The 11346-nt window shown below is 55.5% G+C and overlaps 1 protein-coding gene across 1 annotated transcript; it reads left to right on the plus strand.

Moving 5' to 3' along the window:
• The first annotated feature begins 732 nt into the window (after window positions 1-732).
• On the plus strand, window positions 733-1173 carry LOC137310118 (uncharacterized). Its single transcript, XM_067978089.1, has one exon. It carries the CDS (start codon window positions 733-735, stop codon window positions 1171-1173), a length of 441 nt encoding a protein of 146 aa, XP_067834190.1.
• Window positions 1174-11346: the final 10173 nt, after the last annotated feature.

Below are 11346 nucleotides of genomic sequence, written 5' to 3' on the forward strand. Positions count from 1 at the left end.
ACTTTATGTTAGCCAACAGAGTGATTGTGGATTTAAGGAATCACTGCCTATGGGGGGGCAGTGGATTCAGATAAAGCCGAGGAGGTGCTAGTGATCCCAAGAGATAGGGAAGGAAGGGGTAATGTGTGTACTATGAAGCCCAAGGGGAATTACGACCTGGAGCAGTTGGTCTGTAATACCCCAGCCAAATATCAGGCCAACGTGCGGGACAACCTCCCCGCATTCGCCACTCACAAACACGACTGTGGCAGGGTGACAGGGGTAGAAGTCAGGGTGCAAGGGCACCCCATGTCACGGCCACAGGAACAGTACAGTTTCCCCAGAGAGGCAGAAGCCGACTTAGAGACGGCACTGAAATCCCTCGTAGAACAGGAGGCGTTGAGGCCGATCGCCACCCACGTAAACTCATCACTTTGGCCGGTTAAGAAGCCCGACCAGTCGTGGAGAGCCACCGTGGACTATCGTGCGCTCAATAAAAATATCCCAGCCTGCTGACCTCATAGGGAGCATTCCAGCGACTGCAACCACTTTCACGGTGCTGGATATCTCCAGTGGGTTCTGGTCGATTCCCCTTAAACGGGAAGACCAGTACAAATTTGCCCTTTACATTTAAAGGGCAACAGTACACCTGGACATGCCTTCCCCAGGGGTTTCAGAACAGCCCCTCCGTATTTCACCAGTGTGTGGCAGACGCACTCAGAGGCTTCAGCCGATCCAACCGGCTAATCCAGCATGTGGACGACTTGCTTCTGTTCTCCGCGGGGGGAGAGGGAGGAGCACGGGCCACTGCTGGACGAGCTGTTGAGGCTGTTGCAGGAGACAGGGTTTAAAGTGAACCCAAAGAAAGCCCACATCGGTCGGGAGGAAGTCAAATTCCTCGGGTTGACCGTAAGAGCTGGTGAGCGAGCGATAGATGAGGCAAAAAGAAAGGCAGTCCAGGAGTTACCGGTCCCCAAGGATATAACCGGGGTCAGATCCTTCCTGGGACTCACAGGGTACTGCAGGGACTTTATAGAGGGTTACGCAGCCACGGCAGCCCCTCTGCCACGGCTCCTCCCCAAGGGAGTCGGGTGGGAGTGGGACCAGAACTGCCAGGAAGTGGTCACCCGCCTCAAGGAGAATTTACAGACGGCACCCGCGTTGGGAGCCATCAACGGTAGTGAGGAACGGTAGCAGCCAGGTAGCATAGCTTGAGCACGGTGTTGCTCCAGGCGCGGCACGGCAAGCTACGACCCGTGGTCTACTCCTCAAAGGTTCTCACTGAGATAGAAAGGGGATACTCCAACTGCGAGAGGCATCACCTGGCCACGCACTGGGCCGTAAAGTGCTCCCAGCTCTTTACGGGATCATCCCCGATAACTTTACTAACTCACCACACCCCCACTCAGATGTTGTTAGACGGGAGGATAAAGGACGGAGCAGTGAGCAGTGAGCAGTGCCCGTGTTGCTCGCTGGACTTCATTGCTCGCGCAAGTGAATCTGAGAGTGCAGGGGTTGAGAGAGCCAAAGCTGGCTATGAATTTACTCTACCCAGGGACTGCCCATGCATGTACTGTAGAAGGGGTGTGGGGACATAGATGTGGGATTCCGGGCCGGGATACACCCGACAGGCCGGGACATCTCCGTAGACGGGTCCAGTGCGGTGGTGAACGGGGAGCGTCCCACTGGGTGCGGGATTTATGACCCCACAGCTAAGGTAGTGAAGGCCATTAAACTCCCCGGCACCCTGAGTGCTCAGCACACCGAACTGTCGGCGGTGGCGGACGTGGTTACCCACCCCGACGAGTTCCCCACCCCGTATACCATCTGCTCGGATTCCATGTTCACCTGTAATTCATGCATGGAGTACTGGGCCATTTGGGCCAGGCACGGTCTCAAGTCCGCAGATGGGAAGTCCCTAGATGAGAATTTTAGAAGTCACGGGCACTCGGGGAGATTACTACATTCATAAGGTCAAAGCCCATTCAAAGACAGAGCCCAAGTGGGAGGGCAACCAAAAGGCAGACCAGGGGGCCAGGGAAGGAGTATTCTGGGATCCGTACAGAGCAGGTCCGGTAGCAGCAATCCGGGACAAGGGAGGCACACAGGGGGTAGCTTTGGCCCCGAACTTAACACAAGTCCAAGCGCAGGATCCCGTACTTAAGGCCGTCCTTGTAAAAAGGGAGAACGGCGAACCGGGGCAAGGGACATCACGGTTAAGGAGGGGATGCTTTTCAAGGGGGCTCGTCGGATAGTTCCAGCACAGCACCAGGAGGAGTCCCTCCAGTCGGCCCACGGGGTCCCGGGAGTGAGACACCCAGGGCCGGAAACTACCTGGCAAAGGGCAGAGGAGACGGGGTGGTGGCCCCATCTCAGGGAGGAAGTCGAGGAATTCTGTGCGAATTGCTTGGTGTGCGCGGCTAACAAGCCCAATCCTCAGCGCAGAAAAGCCCCCATTGGACACACCAGAAGGGTAGAGGGACCATGGCAGTCCCTGCAGGTTGATTTCATCAGACCACTACCCACCACTAAAGCAGGTAACAAGTACTGCTTAGTCCTGGTGGACGTATTCACGGCACTAGCGACAGCTAGGATCCTAGTGAAGGAAATGTCCTCCCGATGGGGACTGCCACAGGTCCATTTCACGGGGAAGGTGATGCAGGCCACCTTAAAACTTCAGGGAGTACAAGGAAAGTGGCATGTGGCTCACAACCCCAGTCATCGTGGATTGTGGCGTACATGAACCATGGGGCTCGCCTTATCCACGATGTTATAAGGCCCCATGTACAGTGCCTCGAATGCCCCTACGCGGGTATAGTTCCTGACCATTACCTGGTCTCCCACCTTCCACTCGTGGGTTCTGTGGGGCTCCAGCAGCAACCGATCTTTCCGGTGCTGGCTCCCCAGGTTACCGGTTGCCTGCCAGTGAATCTGTTTTCAAACAGATTCTGGACGAACCTGCCCCTGTTTACCTCCCTGACCTGAGCTTCTGTGAGGATCAGCACCAACACGTGGGCATAATCCTCCCGGACATGAGCTGATGTGGGGAGTACCCTGTGCTTCTGGAGGTGCTGGCTCGGACACCCATTAAAACTAAAGGCAAGACCTCGTCCCATCTCTGCGGGAACAGGCTTATCTCCTTCCTCAGTCTTTCTTTCAGAAGCACAGGGTACTCCCCACATCAGCTCATGACCGGGAGGATTATGCCCACGTGTTGGTGCTGATCCTCACAGAAGCTCAGGTCAGGGAAGGTAAACAGGGGCAGGTTTGTCCAGAATCTGTTTGAAAACAGATTCACTGGCAGGCAACCGGTAACCTGGGGAGCCAGCGCCGGAAAAATCAGTTGCTGCTGGAGCCCCACAGAACCCACGAGTAGAAAGTGGGAGACCAGGTAATGGTCAGGAACTATACCCGCGTAGGGGCATTCGAGGCACTGTACATGGGGCCTTATAACATCGTGGATAAGGCGAGCCCCATGGTATATGCAGTGAGACTCCCGAAACGCACAAAATAGTATCACATCAACCAGTGCAAGTTGTTTAACCCCGAGGAGGGGAAACAAAGGCAAAGAGAAACCAGGGCAGGATAATGAGCCTGGTGAATGCGGGTCTTCCTCCCATGGTGTGGGACGATGATGATCACCTGGAGGACGGGGCGGGAAGGAGAAGCAGTCAGATACCACGGCCTAGGGTGCCATGGACACCTCCTTACTCACCGACCGCGAGCTGCAAGAGGCCCCAGCTGGAAAGGTTTTAACCGGGGGCACTCGATAACGCAGATCAAACTGTATTGATATATATATATATATATATATATAAATAACAAAAGCCAGACCTGTGGAGGAGAAACCTCTCTCAGAACGGTGTTGCTGTATCTGTTTGTCTTAATGTAGAAATCAGAAGAAACCGGAGAAGTAAAATGGAGACAACCCTAAGACTGAGCGTGCTCAGAATTCTGGTCGGACCAGGACACATGGAGAGAGGATGAGACCTTGTTGAAAGAAATGTTCTGCCAGTTTTACGAGCAAAGTTACGGGGATGAGAGTCAGGAGGGGTTATATATACGTTAAATACAGTCGCGTTGGTTCGGGGAAGCAGAGGAGAGGGGTGTTCAACGATGCTGCCACAGCGTTTAGCACAGGAACGTCTCTGATAAACACTTTGGACGATGCACAGCTGCAGATACAGGTCAACACTTTAAGGGACCAGCTGCAAAAGATACTGGGGGAGAGTAACGAGCTAGAGGGGTCAGAGTTACGGGAGCACCAGGCTGTGACATTTAAAGGAGTTCGTGCCGAGCTGGAGGCTCACACTCAGATGATCAATAGTTTGATCAGGGAGGATCAGAATGTGTTGGCACAGGCAGCTAGTAATGATGGGTGTGTGTTGTACGGTGCGTGGTTGCTGAACGAAGGGCACAGTAATTTAAAGGACCTGCAGCAAGGTCGCGTCCCTTCCTGGGTTAGCAACCAGCACCTCACTGCACTGAGCCCGTATGATAATCTGATGAGCCCGTGTCAACTCCGACTGGCCTCAGAGGCATCCCCTGTTCCAGTTGATTGTGGCCAGTCCAACCACACAGTAACGGGGATTGGACTCCGGATGCCGGTAATGGGCAGGTCACCCGCGGCCAGCACCAGTATACTGGGTAGAAAACATTGGTGTCCTGAGGAACGGGGTGCACGTCCGGCATCATGGGGCCCCACCGTTTGTAATAAAGTGGGAGCACACCATGACCGGCACTGACCTCAAGGGGTGCCAGAGCAGGGGCGCGCACGTGGTGGTGTGTCCCCAGCACCTGAACACGTTCGATCGACCAGTGTGTGGGTTTGAATCGGACCGTGCGGAGCCCATCAATTGCACCGTGGAGGTGATGGCCCAGAGCCGCGCTCCACCCCAGGTAGCATACACGGGCAACGGGACGCAGTGTGTCACAACGAGCGTGGACCAGTATCGGGTACACAACTACACTTGGTGTCCTGTCACCGACAAAACTTTCTGCTTCAAACCCTACACAGGGGTTCAGGTGGTGCAAGAGCGCATCATCCCCATTTCAGACTTCACCACGGTGCGCCTGACGGTGAACGACGCGGTGCGCCTCACGGTGAAGGACACGGTGCGCCTCACGGTGAAGGACGCGGTGCGCCTCACGGTGAAGGACACGGCACATCTCACAGTGAACGACGCGGTGCACCTCACGGTGAAGGACGCAGTGCGCCTGACGGTGAAGGACACGGTGCGCCTCACGGTGAAGGACGCGGTGCGCCTGACGGTGAAGGACACGGTGCGCCTCACGGTGAAGGACGCGGTGCGCCTCACGGTGAAGGACGCGGTGCGCCTGACGGTGAAGGATGCGGTGCGCCTCACGGTGAAGGACGCGGTGCGCCTGACGGTGAAGGACGCGGTGCGCCTCACGGTGAAGGACACGGTGCACCTCACGGTGAACGACGCGGTGCACCTCACGGTGAAGGACGCGGTACACCTCACGGTGAAGGACGCGGTGCACCTCACGGTGAACAACACGGTGCACCTCACGGTGAAGGACGCGGTGCACCTCACGGTGAAGGACGCGGTGCACCTCACGGTGAAGGACGCGGTGCACCTCACGGTGAAGGACGCGGTGCACCTCACGGTGAAGGACACGGTGCACCTCACGGTGAACGACGCGGTGCACCTCACGGTGAAGGACGCGGTGCACCTCACGGTGAAGGACGCGGTGCACCTCACGGTGAACAACACGGTGCACCTCACGGTGAAGGACGCGGTGCACCTCACGGTGAAGGACGCGGTGCACCTCACGGTGAAGGACGCGGTGCACCTCACGGTGAAGGACGCGGTGCACCTCACGGTGAACGACACGGTGCACCTCACGGTGAAGGACGCGGTGCACCTCACGGTGAAGGACGCGGTGTACCTCACGGTGAACGACACGGTGCGCCTCACGGTGAAGGACACGGTACACCTCACGGTGAAGGACGCGGTACACCTCACGGTGAAGGACGCGGTGCACCTCACGGTGAACGACACGGTGCACCTCACGGTGAAGGACGCGGTGCACCTCACGGTGAAGGACGCGGTGTACCTCACGGTGAACGACACGGTGCGCCTCACGGTGAAGGACACGGTACACCTCACGGTGAAGGACGCGGTACACCTCACGGTGAAGGACGCGGTGCACCTCACGGTGAAGGACGCGGTGCACCTCACGGTGAACAACACGGTGCACCTCACGGTGAACAATGCGGTGCACCTCACGGTGAAGGACACGGTACACCTCACGGTGAAGGACGCGGTGCACCTCACGGTGAACAACGCGGTGCACCTCACGGTGAAGGACACGGTACACCTCACGGTGAAGGACACGGTGCACCTCTCGGTGAAGGACGCGGTGCACCTCACGGTGAAGGACGCGGTGCACCTCACGGTGAAGGACGCGGTGCACCTCACGGTGAAGGACACGGTGCACCTCACGGTGAAGGACACGGTGCACCTCACGGTGAACAACACGGTGCACCTCACGGTGAAGGACGCGGTGCACCTCACGGTGAAGGACGCGGTGCACCTCACGGTGAAGGACGCGGTGCACCTCACGGTGAACGACACGGTGCACCTCACGGTGAAGGACACGGTGCACCTCACGGTGAACGACGTGGTGCACCTCACGGTGAACAACACGGTACACCTCACGGTGAAGGACGCGGTGCACCTCACGGTGAAGGACGCGATGCACCTCACGGTGAAGGACGCGGTGCACCTCACGGTGAAGGACGCGGTGCACCTCACGGTGAAGGACGCGGTGCACCTCACGGTGAACGACACGGTACACCTCACGGTGAACGACACGGTGCACCTCACGGTGAAGGACGCGGTGCACCTCACGGTGAAGGACGCGGTGCACCTCACGGTGAAGGACGCGGTACACCTCACGGTGAAGGACGCGGTTCACCTCACGGTGAAGGACACGGTACACCTCACGGTGAAGGACGCGGTGCACCTCACGGTGAAGGACACGGTGCACCTCACGGTGAAGGACGCGGTGCACCTCACGGTGAACGACACGGTACACCTCACGGTGAAGGACACGGTGCACCTCACGGTGAACGACGCGGTGCACCTCACGGTGAACAACACGGTACACCTCACGGTGAAGGACGCGGTGCACCTCACGGTGAAGGACGCGATGCACCTCACGGTGAAGGACGCGGTGCACCTCACGGTGAAGGACACGGTGCACCTCACGGTGAAGGACGCGGTACACCTCATGGTGAAGGACACGGTGCACCTCACGGTGAAGGACGCGGTACACCTCACGGTGAACGACACGGTGCACCTCACGGTGAAGGACGCGGTGCACCTCACGGTGAAGGACGCGGTGCACCTCACGGTGAACGACGCGGTGCACCTCACGGTGAAGGACGCGGTGCACCTCACGGTGAAGGACGCGGTGCACCTCACGGTGAAGGACGCGGTACACCTCACGGTGAAGGACGCGGTACACCTCACGGTGAAGGACGCGGTGCACCTCACGGTGAAGGACGCGGTACACCTCACGGTGAAGGACGCGGTGCACCTCACGGTGAAGGACGCGGTACACCTCACGGTGAACGACGTGGTACACCTCACGGTGAACGACACGGTGCACCTCACGGTGAAGGACGCGGTGCACCTCACGGTGAAGGACGCGGTGCACCTCACGGTGAACGACGCGGTGCACCTCACGGTGAAGGACGCGGTGCACCTCACGGTGAACGACGCGGTGCACCTCACGGTGAAGGACGCGGTACACCTCACGGTGAAGGACGCGGTGCACCTCACGGTGAAGGACGCGGTGCACCTCACGGTGAAGGACGCGGTGCACCTCACGGTGAACAACTCGGTACACCTCACGGTGAAGGACGCGGTGCACCTCACGGTGAAGGACGCGGTGCACCTCACGGTGAAGGACGCGGTGCACCTCACGGTGAACGACGCGGTGCACCTCACGGTGAACGACGCGGTGCACCTCACGGTGAAGGACGCGGTGCACCTCACGGTGAAGGACGCGGTGCACCTCACGGTGAAGGACGCGGTGCACCTCACGGTGAAGGACGCGGTGCACCTCACGGTGAACGACGCGGTGCACCTCACGGTGAACGACGCGGTGCACCTCACGGTGAAGGACGCGGTGCACCTCACGGTGAAGGACGCGGTGCACCTCACGGTGAAGGACGCGGTGCACCTCACGGTGAAGGACGCGGTGCACCTCACGGTGAAGGACGCGGTGCACCTCACGGTGAAGGACGCGGTGCACCTCACGGTGAACGACGCGGTGCACCTCTCGGTGAAGGACGCGGTGCACCTCACGGTGAAGGACGCGGTGCACCTCACGGTGAAGGACGCGGTGCACCTCACGGTGAAGGACGCGGTGCACCTCACGGTGAAGGACGCGGTGCACCTCACGGTGAACAACACGGTGCACCTCACGATGGGCCGAAGGGCCTCTATCCGTGCTGTATGACTCTATGACTCTATGACTCTATGACCTCACGGTGAACAACACGGTACAGGACCTGCAGCAACACGTAACACGGTTCGGGTATGAAATTCCTCCTCTGCCCGAATACCTCACAAAACTAATAAGGAAAGTTGAACTCTCTCAAAAACACTTCTACACCCTCGCACAACGGAACAGGGAAGCGGGGGAAGAAATAAAAGAAATGGCTTCACCGTCCTGGTGGGACTTTGGTTTGAATGTCGAGATCCTGCCATGGATCTGAATAGTTTCACACACAATAGTAATAGGACAACTAATCATGGTGTCTTAGCTGTTAAAGTTATCCTGTAAAAAGAGAAGGAAAGCTCTCTGAAATCACTGGGAGGCCCTAATGAAAGGGTGACCAGGAGTTTATCTGCCTGTGAGTGTGTTGAATTGAATTGTTTGTCTGGTATAAGAAACGGGTCATTGATCAGTAATGTACGGTTTGGTTGAGACCCACAATGCACCTCCCGCGGCAAAGACCACGAAATTCGTGATATTTCTGGTTTTGATGACGAAATATCAAAGGGGGGAATGTAGCACCAGCGTTCAGGCCATTTTTATGAATCTTTCAAAGTTCTCTAGATTCAGGAACTGTCCCTCTAGATTGGAAAATTGCACATGTCACTCCGCTTTTTAAGGAAGGAGAGAGAGGGAAACCGGGGAATTATAGACCAGTTAGCCTAACATCTGTTGTGGGGGAAAATGCTGGAGTCTATAATTAAGGATAGGGTGACTGAACACCTCGAGAATTTTCAGTTAATCAGAGAGAGCCAGCATGGATTTGTGAAAGGTAGGTCGTGCCTGACAAACCTGATTGAATTTTTTGAAGAGGTGACTAAAGTAGTGGACAGGGGAATGTCAATGGATGTTATTTATATGGACTTCCAGAAGGCATTTGATAAAGTCCCACATAAGAGACTGTTAGCTAAGATGGAAGCCCATGGAATCGAGGGAAAAGTACGGACTTGGTTAGGAAGTTGGCTGAGCGAAAGGCGACAGAGAGTAGGGATAAAGGGTAGGTACTCATATTGGCAGGATGTGACTAGTGGAGTCCCGCAGGGATCTGTCTTGGGGCCTCAATTATTCACAATATTTATTAACAACTTGGATGAAGGCATAGAAAGTCTCATATCTAAGTTTGCCGATGACACAAAGATTGGTGGCATTGTAAGCAGTGTAGATGAAAACATAAAATTACAAAGCGATATTGATAGATTAGGTGAATGGGCAAAACTGTGGCAAATGGAATTCAATGGAGACAAATGTGAGGTCATCCACTTTGGATCAAAAAAGGATAGAACAGGGTACTTTCTAAATGGTAAAAAGTTAAAAACAGTGGATATCCAAAGGGACTTGGGGGTTCAGGTACATAGATCATTGAAGTGTCATGAACAGATGCAGAAAATAATCAATAAGGCTAATGGAATGCTGGCCTTTATATCTCGAGGACTAGAGTACAAGGGGGCAGAAGTTATGCTGCAGCTATACAAAACCCTGGTTAGACCGCACCTGGAGTACTGTGAGCAGTTCTGGGCACCGCACCTTCAGAAGGACATATTGGCCTTGGAGGGAGTGCAGCGTGGGTTTACTAGAATGATACCCGGACTTCAAGGGTTAAGTTACGAGGAGAGATTACACAAATTGGGGTTGTATTCTCTAGAGTTTAGAAGGTTAAGGGGTGATCTGATCGAAGTTTATAAGATATTAAGGGGAACAGATAGGGTGGATAGAGAGAAACTATTTCCGCTGGTTGGGGATTCTGGGAGTAGGGGGCACAGTCTAAAAATTAGAGCCAGACCTTTCAGGAGCGAGATTAGAAAACATTTCTACACACAAAGGGTGGTAGAAGTTTGGAACTCTCTTCCGCAAACGGCAATTGATACTAGCTCAATTGCTAAATTTAAATCTGAGATAGATAGCTTTTTGGCAACCAAAGGTATTAAGGGATATGGGCCAAAGGCAGGTATATGGAGTTAGATCACAGATCAGCCATGATCTTATCAAATGGTGGAGCAGGCACGAGGGGCTGAATGGCCTACTCCTGTTCCTATGTTCCTATTTTCCTATGCCTATCATATTTTAAATCCAATCCAATACCCCCAAGAAAGAACTGTACTGTTCGGCAAGCTTGTGGGAGTGGAATGGGATTGAGTGGCAGGAGTTTCAAGCCAGGCTAACCTGACTAAGGTGCATTCATATAGAAACGGACATTTCACACTGACAGGGTGGGTGGGAGGGAACCCAGTAACATAATTACTGGGAACAATACCCCGAGAGGGAACTCAGAGACACTCAGTCCCAACTGAAACTGGTGGAAGGCAGGAGACGGCCGGCCCATTGTCTTCCAGGAGAGAAGACAGTTAAGCAAGATCGGTTTGAGATTGAACCCATTACCTGCTAATGGGGGCCATCAGCTCAGGAAAGGACAGACACCCAGTAATCAGCACCCATTGTCCCTCCAGGTACAAGGCCTGGGTGTGGGATAACGAAATAGCATTTTTCACAAAGATTTCAAAGGTTATGAGTCAGTCCAGGCCACAGGGTGGAGGGAGGGGGGTCCAGACAGATCACCTGATCAATACACCGATCAGTATCGGCTCTGCTCGGCTATGCTCTCTGCTCTCTGCTCTATGCTCTCTGCGCTGAACTCTGCTCTGCGCTCTGCTCTCTGCTCTCTGCTCTCTGCGCTGTGCTTTGCTCGGCTCTGCACTATTCTCTGCTCTGCTCTCTGCTCTCTGCTCTGCGCTCTGCTCTCTGCTCTCTGCGCTCTGCTCTCTGCTCTCTGCGCTGTGCTTTGCTCGGCTCTGCGCTATTCTCTGCTCTGCTCTCTGCTCTCTGCTCTCTTCTCCT

This window comes from Heptranchias perlo, unplaced genomic scaffold (genome assembly GCF_035084215.1).
Source record: "Heptranchias perlo isolate sHepPer1 unplaced genomic scaffold, sHepPer1.hap1 HAP1_SCAFFOLD_221, whole genome shotgun sequence".
NCBI lineage: Eukaryota > Metazoa > Chordata > Chondrichthyes > Hexanchiformes > Hexanchidae > Heptranchias > Heptranchias perlo.